Raw genomic sequence first — 16467 nt, forward strand, 5'->3', positions numbered from 1 at the left:
AAGAGAGGGAAGGGGGAGAGAAAGGGAGAGAGAAAGGAGGGACTGGGGGTGGAGAGAGGGAAAGAGGGAGGAGAAGAGAGATAGAATAGGGAGAGAGAGGGGGAGAGAGACAGAGAAAAGGGGGAAAGAGTGGGAAGAAAGAGAGAAATGAGGGAGAGAATGAGAAGAGGGAGAGGGAGAGGAGTGAGAGAGAAGAGAAGGAGAAAAGAGGGGAGAGAGAGAGAGGAAAAGAGGGGAGAGAGATAGGGGAGAAAGAGAAGAGAGTAGGAGGGAGGGAAGGGAGACAGAGAGAGAAGGAAGAAATGGGGGTGAAAGGGGGAGAGAGAAATAGAGGAGAGGGGTGAGGAGAGGGTAGAGAAACAGAGAGAAATGGGGGGAAGGAGAAAGAGAGAAGGGAGGGGGAGAGAAAGTAAATAGAGAGGGGAAAAGGGAAAGGAGGGAAAGGAGAAAGAGAAAAGAGGGAGAGAAAAGGGGGTGAGCAAGAAAGACAGAGAGGAAAAGGGGAAGTAAGAGAATAGAAGAAAGTAAGAGAGACAGAGAGAAAGTATGACAGGGAGAAATTTAAGGAGAGAGAAAAGGACAGGGAGGGAGGGGGAGAATGGAGGAAAAGAAGTGTGGGGGAGGGGGGAATAAAGGGGGGAGAAGGTGAGTAAAGAATTAATAGAGAGAAAGGGTTATATAGGGGTTGGAGAGACACCCAGTATTCCCTAACCCCACATACTTTACATCTCAGTACTTAACCCCATCTTATATCCCTCATCTAGCCCTGTTAATAAAGCTTAGTTTGATTTAATTTTAGAGGGAGAATAAGAGAGTTGGGGTAGTAAAAGGGGATTGGAGATAAGGGAGGGGGAAGACAGAAGAGGGGGTGCACTGACTTCTGCCCATGAAATTTGCACATTTGTTGATTATAAATACCGCAACTTCCACAAAAGTGCACAAAGGAGAACAAACAGTAAAAACATTTCACCAATAAAACTTGCTGTGTGACTTCTATAAACGTTCCCCATTGTGCGGCGCTTGGATGTGGTAAGTGAATAATTGCAGCTTTAGGTCATTGTGGAGAAGTTCTAGAGAAGTGATTACAGACAGCAAGCTCCAGAGAACTGACAACCCCCCCTCCACACTTCTCTGGAAATGAAGCCTTTCTAAGAAAGTCTGATAAAGCCATGGGCGGAGCCTGGCAGGGCCTGGCAGCCAATAGCAGCTCACGCTGCTACCTTTTCCCAGGAAGTCTGCAGGCATGGAAAAATCCCACATGTTTTCCTGAGAACTGACACAATGGCAGCACAAAGCTGTCCTGTAATCACAGTGGGGGCGGGCAGATTACACAGACGGTGGAATTTCCCTATACATAAAACACAACATATAAAAAAAACACTGATATATAACTCTAACATATACCGCAGTGCTGTACAGGGGACACTCAGCCTTTGTAATAAAGGAGCTGACACTCTATTGTCCCTTCTCAGTCACACACTATTATAATACATTGATATATCTGTGACATGTACTGTAGTGTAAGTCACATGTGTGAAATGTATCCATACAAGCACTGAGTGGTTTTAGGATCAGTCTCTATGGCTACAGCGTGTGACACGATCAATAAAGGTTTAAAATCAGAATTATTTATCAGAAATATTTCATTGTGAAAACCTGAGATGTGCAATGGCCGGGGATTTTCTCTGGTGATCAATATTTCCACTCGTTGGTGTGCAATATTTACACTTGTTGGTGTGCAAATGGACACAATTAGTAACCAATCCAATCACAGAAATCTTGCCGGTGTCATCAGAGAAGAATTAACCGGAGAAGCTCCAATTCTCTGGATACTAAGGACCCTGCTGGGGGTGCGTCCTGAGACTTTCCATTCATCTGCTGTACAACATTCTGCAGGTTATGGTCTTAGGGTGACAACACTACTTTCTGTATTGTGCGGAGAAGCAACGTTGCCATCCTGGAACAGGACAACAAAGCTCCTCCCCCTCCCTATCATACCATGGGGGGGATTCTAACATCGCTGGATCGATGGATCGCTGGAAACAATGTAACTGATAAGATTCATCACAAAACTACAATTGTGTGAATTTATCTGCAACATGAACAATAAGAAACAAATTGGAGGAAATAATTGTAACTTATTTGTGTGGCTGGTTCTGCATAGTGTATAGTGGAACGGCACCAACTCATATTTTCTGCACCGCTGGCACCGCCCTGGTTATCTGACACCATCGGATGTGTATTTGTCAGCAGATAATTTTCTGGATGGGGAAAGTCCGTATTGTCTCTGCCTGGGCCTCTGGTGACACCGTTTACAGCTTTGCCATTTATTGCAATAAAATTGGTATTCTGAGGTTACAAAGTATTACTGCCCATAACAGTCATTCTGCAGCAGCTGGTAATAACAGAAAACTGATATTTTGTATGCCACTTCCTGTCTACATGCACTGCAGCAATGGTTGCATGAGTTTCCAGACTGGACCCTGTCTGTGTAATGCGAACTGAAGTCTCCATGAGTCCTTGTGACACAACAAAGAAGCGCCCACAAGAGACAGGGTTAGTTTTGTCACCCTATAACAGGAAGTACATGAATCAGGACCTTCCTGGCAGGATCCTCAAGCATGATTATAATGAAAGCTGCAGATTTCACAATAATAAAAATGACATGAATAAGTAAAACCTTTTATGAGAAATCTAGAAATGTGACTTTCAGGCACGTTGGCACCACAAGTCTCAGCAGCTCTCCAGTATCCAGGGGTTGTCCATATATGAGCAGCTTTTGATGGGTTCACAGTTTGTATGAGGAAACCTTCATGCAATTTGCAAAGACCTTTTACCCAGACTCTTGCGGCCGGTGATTCGGCTTTTCTCAGAATTGGTGCTCCAATTTGATGCTTTAATGTCTGCTCAGAATAAATATCTCATATTGAGGGGCTGAGCATTAAAGAGGACCTGTTCTCCATACAGGCAGCAGGCATTCTGAGGGCAGAGGAAAGACTGCCCCATCAAACAGAAGTAGAGGCGCGCATGCCAAGTCCACATTAGCGTTTGTGATACCACCCAGTCTGGCACCGCTGCCCCTGCTGGCTTGAATTGGAACTGCCTGTCGCTGTTCATGGCAATGTTTCTACGCATGCTTTGCAGACACTTGCAAGTGCCTTCCACCTGTTATTGCTCCTGGCCAGTGGTTGGCAGCAGGCACCAAGGTGCAGTAAACACTGCATTTTTTAATGCAAACTATACCTTAGTTTGAGGGGGAGTGGCTTATTTTTCAATTCGTTCACACACGTCTGTTAGCAACACACAAACCCCAAAACCGGTGGCAGATCTCATTTTGAACCTGCTGAAGTACAAATAGCAGACTGATAGGTGGAAAGAATGACAGACATAAGCTGAACAGTCAGCTGATTTACTTTTCACTGTCCAATAACAGGCTGAGGGCGGGACAAGACCTGTAAATGTTGCTTAACTCTAGCAGAGAAAAATCAGGTCTGCGGCACTAGAGGGGGCTGTGCTGTGTCTCAGGTCTGTAAGGAAACAAATGCACATCCCCTGGCAAATAAAACAACTCCCGTTTGTATTTCATCTGTTTAGTTGTTGTGTGAGGTTCAGTGGGGTGCAGTTGGACCTGAGATTTTTTTCCCAACGCCCAGTTTTGGATCATTTCTTCCAGCAGTCTTGGACCTTTTACCTACGGGTCACCATACAAGGGAATGCCAAGCAGGTCAGAAGGCCGTCATGTGCAGGTTAGCAGCAGCAGTGACAAAACTCCCAGGCGTGTTGTGATGATCCAAACTGCTGGAATGCTGGATGGACCCCCTGCAATCACAGGAGGTTGGCGTGTACGGATTGCCAGCAGGAAACTGCACCTTTCTCAGCATTGTAAACTATGTAGGAGTCGAATTCGTAGAGATCCTGTAAGATGAAACGCTAACCCAACTGCACAGGACGTCGTGTACTGACACTGATAACATCATCCTATACATGAGGGGGTGACACATAAAACACCATCTAAGGTCAGAGGGTCCATGGGGAGGGCATTGCAGCATCTTCCCTAGAGCCACCCCCATGTGACCGATATCAGGAAAATATTGTGTCAGCTACTCTGTAAAAAGACTGATGGGACTGGCTCCATGTTCTCTGTACAGCACTGCGGTATATGTCAGAGCTATATAAATGTATAATAATAGTGTGAGACTGTGGGGGGACATCAGAGTGTCAGCTCCTCTGTACAGAGACTGATGGGACTGGCTCAGTGTTCTCTGTACAGCATTGTGGTATATGTCAGAGATTTTTCAAATGTATAATATTAGTGTGTGACTGTGAGGGACATTAGAGTGTCAGCTCCTCTGTACCGAGATTGATAGGACTGGCTCAGTGTTCTCTCTACAGCACTGCGGTATATGTCAGAGCTATCATATATCAGGCTCTGAGCTCACCCTGTCTGACAATTTCCAGTGAGATCAGTCATTGGAAGATTCCTGGAAAGACTCGGCTGCCTAGGGGGACTTTGTCACTCTGACTTCCAGGAAACGACAATAGTGAAAACAGGAGGGGGGAGTGCGATGGAGGAGAAGGAGGGCAGATGGCATCATAAACACTTTATAGCAGAATGAAAAGATTTTTTTTTACACAGAGGCCCAGTGGGGTTTACAAGAGATTCAAATGAAAGATTGATTGTGTCTGAAATGGTAAAAAAAGGAAAAAAAAAAAGGATTGTGAAATTTAAAAATTGAAGGATTGTGGAATATGGGGAGTGGGGGACCCAGCTGACCAGGGACTCCCACCTTGTTCTATTAGAAACAGGAAGGTCATAGAGTTCAAACCCCACTTGACACTGGTCAGACCTCACTGAGCCATGAAATCAGGTCTGCTCTCAGCATCGCTATAGGGTGGGTCCAGGGTAAGGGGGCGGGTCATGACACCCAGTAGTCACAGGAAGTGCTCTCAATGATTCTGGTTGTCATCCACACTGCAAAAGCTTCAGCATCAGATCACAGGGAGCTAAGTCTCTGCTCGGTGGAAGTGAATGCCCAGAGCTTGTCTTTTTGTAAAACAGCCGAGCAACAAAAAGAAAATTGACTCCGTCTTTACAATGTACATGAGAACCTAAACAAAATGAATGAATTGCCTATAAAAAAAAAATGAATCATTTACATTGTGTTTATATATGTTATTATTGTGTATCATACACAATCACAATTATATTGTTTTCCCCATCCCAGTGCTGCTGATTTCCTGCAGTCTTTCTCTCCCTCACATAATTTTTTAAGACAGATTTCCTGATGGTGGCAGCGGTAGATTGTGAATCTATAACGCATGTCAGCATGGCTGCTTCTAGGTTTTCAGCCCCTAATACTGTGAATAACACAGGGGTGGTTATGTTATCTCCTCCATTGTATCTATGGAGGGAGCCATAGATATCAGGGAAGCTGGACATCAAACTGGTCTGATAACTATCACATGGCAGTGCAGGGTTTTATTTTTACTCAGGAAGAGACATTGGATTTCTGGAAGGATTTTTCTTCTTCTACTAAAAATGTAATATGCCTAAAAGAGGAAAACTAAAGCAGCCATCACATATAAGCAAAGGTGAGCTGCATTATTTGACATTCTCACTGGTGTGTTTAGTTATCCTTTGAGAAGGCTGAGCTTTATCTCTGCCCCTTTATTTTCCATCTCTTTCCCTGTTGCGCAAATCTCCAGAGCTCTTCCTTTGAGAGCCACCAGGAAGGGAAGCGAGGAGCTTAAAAAAAGTGTCAGCAAAAAAAAACAAACAAAAAAAAAACACTTTTCCCTTCATGCAGATATCAGCCTCACGCAAATATTGTTTAACAAATGTGTTTTACCATTATATTGCACCAAGCAGATTTCCCTTAGATCTCAACTATTTTTTTCCAATTCACAGAGTTTTACAGAATTTTTATTCAGAAAAAACAAACTATTCAAGTGGTTGGGACTGGAATCATTTTGAGTAAATGTCCCATATTTCCTGGCATGGTGAATATAGCGCGCCCTAAGCAAGTCACTGGATCACAGCACAGAGCAGGATATTATAAAGTTGGCTCTTTAAACTTGTCATCAGTGATCCTTGGAAGCTACAACCTTTCCAAAGGTACTTAAAGCCAAGCTCTTCTTTCTGCAACATTATGCCCCCCAATCCTAATGTAGCTCTGGTCTTCTCCTCTCTTGGCGGGAATGGGAGTGGTGCCTCAACGTGATCACAATGCAGGATCACTGGTCCTATGTTATACATAAGGAACCCACCTCTTAGATTGTAAGCTCTTCTGGCAAGGGTCCTCTCCTCCTTCTGTGTCACTGTATGTGTCTATCTGTCATTTGCAACCCCTATTTAATGTACTGCGCTGCGTAATATGTTGGTGCTATATAAATACTGTTTATTAATAATAGGAAGAAAGTCTGCAAAGGGACAATTGCAAGACCAGTGAGAAATGAAGCAGCTTCAAAGCATCAGTGCGTCCAGTCTGAATGAAGCATGGTGAACCCTGCAGTGAGTTCAGTACTGCTCATTAAACCCACCCCACGCCACCCAGATCAAATGTACAATTTAGGCTGATCTTTCACAATCATATCCAACGACAAAAGACCAAAAGATGAACGAGCGTGAATTGTGGTCGTTCATGGATCCGCCAGAATGGATCCATTAACGACGTAGGACAACCACTGTACACACGTCAGACGAGCCTCATATCAGATGAAAATCATTGGTTACATAGCCTTAGAGTGTATTTGTGTGTAAGAAGAAGTAATGAGCACAATATTTATACAGCGCAGCTGCACCAGAGGGGGGGGTATAAGCCATCCTCCAGCAAATTTCTTTTTTTAAGTGCACATTGAACATACATAGATAAAAAATAAAATGTATTTGTGAAAACAATTTTTGTTATCGGTACAAGTAAATTAAGATAAATAGAAACATTTATAAATTCCTTCAGAACAATTCTTTATCAGAGCATCGTAACCCTGGGATTATCATTAAAGGTGAATACAAAACTCTCCAAAAAAAAGCTTCCAACCTGTACAGCTAATGCCAGGATTGGTCTGACACCACTCAGTGGTCATCTCATTTTTTCAGAGAACAGGGTTGTGATATTCGGAGGTTGGTGCAGCCTCACCTTTGTCTTGCCGGGGGGGGGCTCTGTTGTCTGCATGGCACACTGTGTGCTGGTTACCTGCATATTCTCAGGACCATGAAGATTGATCTCCCCTCCGTATGTGAATAAACCTCGGCCTGTAAACAGCACAACAACGTCAGAAATTCAGGAAAACAGTCCGTTCAGTCACTAGCGTTGTGGTAAAGTGGACTTGTCACACATTATTATTTGACGGAATATAAGGGATGAATCTGAATGCAAAACTGCACTTGTGGTGGGCATGCCAAGGTTTTATTGCTCTTTTACATTTAGGGAACTGTTAAAAAGCCCTTTTTCCACTAAGCAGTCCTGTATTGTAGGCAAAGGATGCCAAGGGCACACACAGAACCAACACATGCCAATGCATTGAATGCAAACTGAACGCAATTCTCCCAGTGCAAATCAAGTCTTAGGGGCATCTGCATGGTGGGGTGCGGTGTTTTTTATGCATCTCAGACATACTTACTTGCTGCAGAAGTCTTTCACCACACTGAGAAGTTGCAACTGAAGTTCAGGATGGCTCTGCAGCCACTTGCACACCATGTCGGGGTGTCGGGGGTCTCCCTCAAGGAAGATGGCCCTGGGAATGGAGAAGATTTAAATCATATCTGCTCACAAGAAAGGGACACAGTATTGGTGGGGTTCACCTACCCTTTAGGTTTTAGCAGCAGAGGTGAAAGAGACAGAATGGCCCTAATCACATTCATTCCATCAGGACCCCCATCTAACGCTGTATGGTCCTCATACCTGGAGTATAGGAAGATGTTAGTATCAGGCAGTCACATGTATGTCTATGAAGGTTTTAAGCTGAGGATATTTAGTGGTTCTTAAAAAAAAAAATTAAAAAAAAAAAACATTCTGAAAAATGTTTTTTCAAATTTCTAAATAGGTAAAAACTTATCAGACGCATATTGACAATGTTAAAATTTGGTTGGGGCCTCTAGAGTTTATTAGCCCTCGTCACTCAGGGGTTAAACCCTACTAAGCCAATCACTGTTATGGTAAAACATTCTTTGGAATTGTCAGTCCAGCTGTTTTTATTTATGAACAGTAAATACAATCAGATGAATGTAAAAAATTATTGGCTTCACCTTATAATCTCTGGGTCCAGAGCAGACATGTCCTCTGTGAATATGTAAGGAGGATTACTGACCAATACGTCAACAGGTCCCAGGGCCAGGAGGTTCTCTGCTGGGTCTGTGACAGAGAGGAAGGTGAGATTGGTTGCTGGATGCACAGAATAGAATGGAGGAGAAAGGAAGTAGAAAAGGTTGTTAGGAGCAGATTAGGGGTTGGACGGGGGGCACAAAAGAATAAGAGATTATAAAGGAGGAGGAAAAATTGTTGGGGGGTGGAGGGTTTCTAGAAAAGTCTTACCTGACAATATGTCATGGTGCAGAATCTGGATTCGGTTCTGTAAATGTAATCTGCAGAATGGAAACACACAGACTGGTCACTAAGACACCAACACACAACCCCTAGGAATCCATTTATGTATCCACTCCAATAAATTCCTTTCTTAGAGCTCTCCTCTATCCAAAATAAATGCAAAGGCGCAACAATTTTTTTTATTAAGAGGGATATAATCTCCTGAAGAGGCAGGTAGGGAAGCTCTTTGGCCCTAATGCTTTGAGAATTAATTTGTTATAATAAATGTAGTACACAAATAAACCAAAAACATATATGGGACTTTCAAGGTAGTCATAAATCACATTAAATTTGAACTAATTTATTTATCACTTTTATTAAAACATCAATATAAAACAGTATCATTTATTATCTGAAACTTCAGAGTAATGAAAGGCTTATCATGATATAATGCTCTTGACGCATTTCACATAACTCCAGTCCACTTCTTCAAGAGATATTCTTTGTTGCTTTCCCCTTTCCGAATGTTATATGACATACCCCAGATGTTGCAATGGTCACAGGACAGGAAAAGGGGGACGAGGAACTAGTGTTCGCACACTTTCCACAATACCGCTATTATCTCTCCATTAGACAATAGGATTGGTAATTTTTTTATATCAGTCTTTAGATCAACTTTCAGTATACCCCAATCAACAAAAATACCGCAGGAAGCCGATAACCTAGTAATGTTAGGTTCCTGTGCTTTTCAAATGTTCCCCTGTGTAGTATAAATCATCCAGGTCTGTCCTCCATCCAAGACTTTTCTAGAGCTGCCCTGACTCTCTAGAATGGTCTTCCTCGTCCTATTTGACTTGCTCCTACTTTCTGCTTCTTTAAAAGAGCACTCAAAATGCTTCAACCTTACCTTCCTGTCTTCTTTAGTCTCTTACACCCTCACTACTTACCCACCAATCCATATCCCTCTTATTGTGTGATACCGTATTTTTTGCAGTATAAGACGCACTTTTTCTTCCCCAAAACTGGGGGGGAAAAGTTAGTGCGTCCTATACGACAAAGGTGTGATAAAATAACTAAAATATTATACGCACCCGATACCCGATCCTGCGTGTGTCTCTGGCTGCAGCAGCGTCTGTCTCCTCTTCTCTCTGGCAGCAGCACTTGTCTTCTCCTGTCTGTAAAGCAGAGCGAAAGAAGCCGGCACAGCGCCACCTGCTGTTCCCTGTCCTAACTGCCGTACAGTGGAAAAAAAGCAGAGTGATCAGAAGGGGAGTTTGAATGGCACATGAGTGATCAGAAGGGGAATACAGGTATGAATGGCACATGAGTGATCAGAAGGGGAATAATCTTTCAGAATCTTTTTTTCTAGATTTTCCTTTTAAAATTGGGTGCGTCTTATATTCCGGAGTGTCTTATAGGGCGAAAAATACGGTACTTCCTCCACCTCCTAGATTGTAAGCTTTTCTGGGCAGGGTTCTCTCCTCCTCCTGTGTCATTCTTTGTATCTGTGTGTCATTTGCTACAGAGCAGGATATTATAAAGTTGACTCTTTAAACTCGTCATCGGTGATCCTTGGAAGCCACAACCTTTCCACAGATACTTTAAGCCCAGCTCTTCCTTCTGCAACATTATGGATTTTGAATGCACCCCGGTCCTAATGCAGCTCTGGTCTTCCGCTCTCCTGCGCGCGAATATGAGCGGGGCCTCAACGTGATCACAATGCAGGACCACTTAGATTGTAATCTCATCTGGCCAGGGTCCTCTCCTCCTCCTGTGTCACTGTCTGTATCTGTCTGTCATTTGCAACCCCTATTTAATGCACAGCAGTGCTTAGTATGTTGGTGATCTATAAATACTGTTTATTATTATTATTATTACTAATAATAACTTGTACTAATTATATACAGACACTCTATGTCTTGGCACGGGGTATTGGTTATTTGTTTAGGCTTTTGTAATGTCTGCCCCCCTTTGTGCACTTCTCTTTCTTTTTCTTCTCATAAACTAGCATGACCTATAATTTCATGTTTAGAATCATTCCAAGATTCTCCCTACATGTATTATGCCTCAGTATAAGATCACCAAATCATCATATTTGCCATTTCTTAGTAAATAGATCCTCACAGATACCACAAGCTATGTGGCGGAATTTGGGTTGGGCCGCTCAGCCACTTCCTGACCCATTTTGATGGTGGCTGAATTTAGTGAATAGAGGAATCTATTGTGTTGGTAATAAAAAGCATATGTCTAGAAAATTCCATTGCTTTTCTGAATCTCATGCCATACACAGCTTTCCCCAATCACTTACCTCTCAGCATTTTCCTGGGTGAGATTCACAGCTGCTTTGGTTTTATCTATAGCCACAACACGAGCCTGAGGTGCAAACACAACACAAGAGCCATATTAATGCGATATCACAGATCTAGAAGGTTCCCATCCTACATATTATATGCTGGGTGAAGGTGGGAAGTGGGCCCTGTATTGACCCAACTTTTTAGCAACCTCCCAAAAACAGGCTGGAACGCTGGGCTGGGGAGAACACCGGCAACCATATACTACACCGAATGACCAGAGCTCTCATGTGCTGCTTTTGGCAACATATCGGACCTGATTTAATAAAGCTCTATAAGGCTTGGATACACTAAGAGTGGATACACTTTCATCAGCGAAGATAGGTGATTCACCTGAATGGATCTGGTCCAGGATTCAAAACAAATATCAAATGACTTTTAAGAAATCCATTTCTAGGTTTGCTGGATCACCCAGCTTCACTAATGAATGTGTATTCTCTGAAGTCTTGGAGAGCTTTAATAAATCAGTGTCATGGTTCAGGCTCAGGTTCACCTGAGATACAGTAGAGTGTGCGTTGTCAACCTAGGATAGAAGTTTGTTAGTGGGAGGATTACTAGGTGGGAAACAAATGCAGCATCCTGAGGACTGATATGTTGCAATATGTGACAAACAGACCTGTACCTGGGGAAGTTTGTGTAGTAATGCCAAGGACACGGCTCCGGAACCACATCCCACCTCCAGGATTCTAGGCTCATGTGACTGCTTTAATTCCGGACAATCTGCCAGAACCAGTCCGACCAGTTCCTGAGAATTCCAAGAAGAAGACAAATATAACAAACATTCAGCTCCATCCAACTCAACCCTCCCAGAAAATCCTGACAGTTCACTGCAAGTACAGCAAGGTAATGATGACATCACAATGCCATTCTCATGTCATACAGAGGATACAGAACAGGAGTGGCTAGGCACAGGAAGTCACCTGACATACAGCTATGATACATACAGATATGTATCCTAGATTGTAAGCTCTTCTGGGCAGGGTCCTCTCCTCCTCCAGTGTCACTGTCTGTATCTATCTGTCATTTGCAACCCTTGTTAATGTACAGCGTTGCGTAATATGTTGGCGCTATATTAATCCTGTTTTCTTAATATTATGAGGATAAAGGACAGGAGCGCCAGGGCACAGAAAGTCACCTGATATACAGCTATGAGGGTACAGAACAACAGCGCCTAGGCACAGGAAGTTACCTGAAGAGGATACAAAAGTTAATTGTTTAATCTTTACATTACTTCTAAATACTGGAGTAGAGCTCATGTGGCTGCTGGATTTCTGTCTATTTGCTGTCACTGCTTTCTTTTACAAGGCAACAACAACAACTATAGATGAACATGGCCAGCACTTCAGCAGGGTGGTTTCATTCACTTGCAGTTTCCCTGGATCCGCCCTGATTTGCACATCCTAGATAGGACTGCACATGAATTAGCTCTGTGTGTCCTCATATAACCTCCTCTGCAAACCACACCCCCTGCTCCACCCACAAGTGATTACACAGACAGCAGACTTCCTTTATTCAGAAAGATTCACTAAAGCAATGACATCATCGCTGGGCTGTCCATAGAGCTGGGGGAGGGGCTCAGCAGCTCCACCCACTATGGGCTGCCTGCAGAAAAATACAGGAGAGGCAGAGACAAGACCAGTCACCTTGCACAAGGAGAGAACAGCAGTGACCGGTCTGTATTACAGGAAGCTGCACAGAACACACATATCCTATTACAGAGATAATTTTATGATCCCAGAGTTCAGCTTTTGTTTTAGGTACAATTTACATTCCCAGGTGACTGCTTACCTCGGTCTCAGGACGCGGGATAAAAACAGGCGGCCTCATTTGCAGGGTCAGATCCAGGAAGTCCCACTCACCAATAATATACTGAACAGGGACCCTGTAATGAGAGAGACACGGGATGATCACAGCACAAATATGACAGGGTGTCACCAGGATTGAAATACCAAGGGGGACACCAATGCTCCCACCTAATGACAAAACATGCAAAAAATTGTAAAGTAGTAGGTAGTGAAAAAAAAAAACATGCAAAACGAGGGCGCTAAACGCTGCCTAATACTGACTACAGGGCCAATTTAGCATGCCTTATGTGCGCTCAGCTGTGATGAATGGCGGCCGATCTGTTCATAATTCTGTAGAATTATAATAAAATATCATTACCTCCTCAGCCGTTCCCGTGCCATCGTCTCTATGTGGTCCAGCTGACCTGCAGACACTGGGGACCCGGCCAGGTGCCCTGCCAGACCACAAAACTGCAGGAAACAAAAAACAAAAAAAAAAACTGATAAAGAGAACCTGTGGATTAAAAAAGAGTCACAATGATATTTTTCAGAAAAGATCCAACTTTTATTATTAATAAGGCCAACCCTGCCTAGGCTGAGATGATGTCATCAGTCTGCTACAGGCAGGAGGAAGCATTTCCTCAGTCTCCCCAGTGATCAGGGGCTAATATGAGTCAGCCATTGGTGACATTTCAGGTATCTGAGAGGCTGATGATCCCTGCACAGCGCTTTGTCCTTACTGTCTTTGCTCCAAGTGCGTGTGCTATAAGAATCTCGCTGGATTCCTTTGCCTCTGGAACGCCCCCATCTTGGAAGATTTTCTGCCATTGCCGCGCTAAGTTCTCCGCAGTCGCCCTGGCTGAGCCAATTCCCCGGTGTGGCAGGAGGGCAGCCCTGGTGAGGAGCCGGTGCAGCATGTGAGGGGCGACATTCATGGCCTGGAATGGAACAAACATGGCGGGAATAATGATTTCTGTGACTCCTGATGCAGAATTTTCATCACTTCCTGTCCTAGTGACAACTTTTGCATACCAGGAAGTGACGGCTGGCTGCACCCTATACCCAGTTTCATTTAAATGGAAAAAAATTAAAATAATGAATGAGTTCATGGAAATTATTTGTACAGATCAGCTCTGGGGGTCATTTATGGGGCTGCAGAACAGAACTACAAGTCCCAGCATGGCAGCCCAGGACTCGAGAGGAACTAGAAGTCCCAGAGTGGCAGATTGAGGAAGAACTACAAGTCCCCAGCACCCCAAGCACGCCCCCCCCCCATTCATTTACATACCAGGTATCAAAGGGTTTACGACATGGGAACGCAATACTTCCGGTGTCCCCCTCCCCCATAAAGGTATTGTATTTTGGTTCCTACTCAGTGTCACTGCTCCAACCCGCCTCACACACATTCTCACACACATTCTGACTCACCGTGACACGGGCACAAAATTCCGTCCCCATCTTAGACGCCATGTTGTCGGAGTCCCCAGCATGCACTGCTGCATAATTGACTCTCTCGTAACACCGCGCCACCTCCCTCAGTCCAAAGCGCATGCGTTCACCGAAGATGACTCAGCAGCATCATTGTCCCGCCTACCCGGCATTTGGGTGACAAGCAGGGGAGCGAATGGGCGGAGAGAATGGATGACAGGGGGCGTGGCTGAACATCCAAGCACAGGAGGAGCCCACAGGGCCCCTAAAATACGAATATCAGGTAAGTGAAGGCTACCCTGGGGGTCAATACTCAATAGCTGCCCTTGGAAAAAAACTCCGATCTTCCACGACCCGGAACTGATTGCTACAGAGGCAGGCGAAAGCTAACTGTAGAACTACAAGTCCCAGCATACCCTGCGCTCAGGTTCCCCAATAGAGCCTCCAACACAAAACAGGGGTCCCCTGTGCACCCAGATGATGCTGAGACGTTTCTGTCCCCTGTCAGGGGTAATTAGTAATTGTATTACTTTATTTTCATTACCATAATTCCCATTGCTATTATTAATGCCCCTCCCTATTATTATTACCTATTATAATTCTTGTTGTCTTCCTCCTTTTATTATTATTATTATTATTATATGGTATAGTTCTGTTTTTCGGTTAGTGTATTTATTGATTCTCATCATTATCCTGAATTAATTGTCTTCCTTTTTTTGGGTATAATGGGTTATTCATTTTTTTTAATCTATTTATATTATCAATATAATGCATCAAATATTTATTAAAGAAGGACTCTGGACACACATAATATCAATGCCCCTGCTAAGGAAAATTAATTCTGGTTTGTATGGGGGGGGGATCTGATATAGAGGAATATACGCACCATCTCCTAGTGTCTGCATCCACCTGTGATGATTGGTTCCTCTGGATGCTATGACATCATTGCCTGCAATGAGAGGTAGTGGGTGGTCCAGCACTGCATATGATGATGTCATCAAGGTGGTAAAATGACTAATCAGAGACCAGCCAAAAGAGTGGCTGCACAGCACCAGCTGACCCCACTAGCAATGGGGGAGTTTACCCCCAGATATTTACCTTGCCAACCAGGTGTAAGCATTGTCAGGGTTTGATTTGGTTGGCAAGGTGATTGATGCCTGCTGTGCACCCCAATCACAGGTCCACAGCCCATTGTTAAGGTATCACACAGCATTCATCCACTCAAACCTCATCCATAGTTCCAACCAGAGCCGGTGGGTTAGGGACTGCGGGTGGTCTGTATGACATCATAATTCTTCAGACATTTCTATTGATACATTGTATCTGTTCTGAACATTGAGATAAAAGTAACATTTTATTTCCATTATTATGATGAAATCGCCAGATTGGGGAAGTTCTGGAATGTTCTAACCATGATTTATGACTCTTTGCCCTGTGGATAGGGGCGGTGTTCTCTGTCTCCCTTCAGGTGGATACATCGGAGGTGCCGGACATTCCCCGGGATGAGTGAGTTGACTCGGCAGCTGCTGGTGACAGGTCTACCATGAACCTCACTGTGTCTTCCCCAGTGTACGGAGGGGTGAGCGTGGAACCCAGCTCAACTGCCCCCCCTTTTAATGGCACCCGGGGGGCAGAGAATAGTGGAAACCCCACGGTGGGCACCTGGCTGCTCTCTCTTGGCATTGTCACTGTGATCGGGTTGGCTGTGGCCATGGTGAGTAACTAAAAAAAAATCACCAATGCAGCGGGGCGGCCATGTTGTGGGGGGGGTGTTCAGCCATAAGGGTCACCACTGGGGAAGTGGGGGTGTCAGAGGTCTAAGTGGGTGGGGGGCATCCAAAACTGTAGGTTCCACATTGTTTCCCAATATCCCCTGCCTCTGGGCACATCAAGCTGGTGCTGCTGGGTCACAGGAGGCTCAGTTCTGATTTGTTCAGGGAAATAAAAAAACATCGCCCTACTGAACCCCAACATGGCCGAACCTGCACCCCTAAACTGCACCCCTGACAATACAACTTTGATGTACCAATTCACTCTGTATTTCTCTTCCTCTCACCCCCCAATTCTTTGTCCCTCTCCCTCACTTCACCCCCCCCCCCCGCTTTGTCTGTCCCCTGTTGCTTTGCTTTGTGTATCCTCTTTCTCTCTCCCCTATTGCCCTTCTCTCTGCATTCCCCTTTATCTCCTCTTATATCTCCAACCCCCCCCACCTGTTTCTATCCCCACCTTGTTCCCTCTCTGTCCTTCTCATTCCCTTTCTTCACTCCTCTTCCCTTCATCCTCCCCCTCGTTCCCTCTGTCCTCCCCCTTGTTCCCTTTCTGCCCCCTCCATTTTTCCTCTCTAACCTCATCTTTTCTTCTTCCCTCTCCCTGTTCGCTCTC

At 44.4% G+C, this 16467-nt stretch overlaps 2 protein-coding genes across 4 annotated transcripts in view; one reads left to right on the forward strand and one right to left on the reverse strand.

The window, feature by feature from the left end:
* Window positions 1-6867: 6867 nt before the first annotated feature.
* HEMK1 (HemK methyltransferase 1, mitochondrial release factors N(5)-glutamine) lies at window positions 6868-14223 on the reverse strand. Of its 3 annotated transcripts, none has more exons than XM_072420370.1 (11): window positions 14086-14223; window positions 13398-13595; window positions 13037-13128; window positions 12662-12755; window positions 11496-11618; window positions 10831-10895; window positions 8532-8581; window positions 8246-8351; window positions 7806-7901; window positions 7621-7734; window positions 6868-7252 (listed from the first exon to the last, which is right to left on the reverse strand). In XM_072420370.1, exons 1-11 carry the CDS (start codon window positions 14206-14208, stop codon window positions 7204-7206), a joined length of 1110 nt encoding a protein of 369 aa, XP_072276471.1. In that variant the 5' UTR covers window positions 14209-14223; the 3' UTR covers window positions 6868-7203. The 3 variants fall into 3 exon arrangements, with proteins under 3 accessions (XP_072276471.1, XP_072276470.1, XP_072276472.1); XM_072420369.1 differs by having other exon boundaries at window positions 11490-11618; XM_072420371.1 differs by lacking the exon at window positions 14086-14223 and adding an exon at window positions 13946-14066 and having other exon boundaries at window positions 11490-11618.
* A 16-nt stretch (window positions 14224-14239) lies between these two features.
* Window positions 14240-16467, forward strand: part of C8H3orf18 (chromosome 8 C3orf18 homolog) — a gene marked incomplete in the record, with an annotated part of 13401 nt that continues 11173 nt past the window's right edge. The window contains 2 exon segments of the mRNA XM_072420372.1: window positions 14240-14368; window positions 15528-15799. Coding sequence (XP_072276473.1) covers window positions 15629-15799 — 171 coding nt within the window.

The sequence above is a fragment of the Pyxicephalus adspersus genome, chromosome 8 (genome assembly GCF_032062135.1).
Source record: "Pyxicephalus adspersus chromosome 8, UCB_Pads_2.0, whole genome shotgun sequence".
Classification (NCBI taxonomy): domain Eukaryota; kingdom Metazoa; phylum Chordata; class Amphibia; order Anura; family Pyxicephalidae; genus Pyxicephalus; species Pyxicephalus adspersus.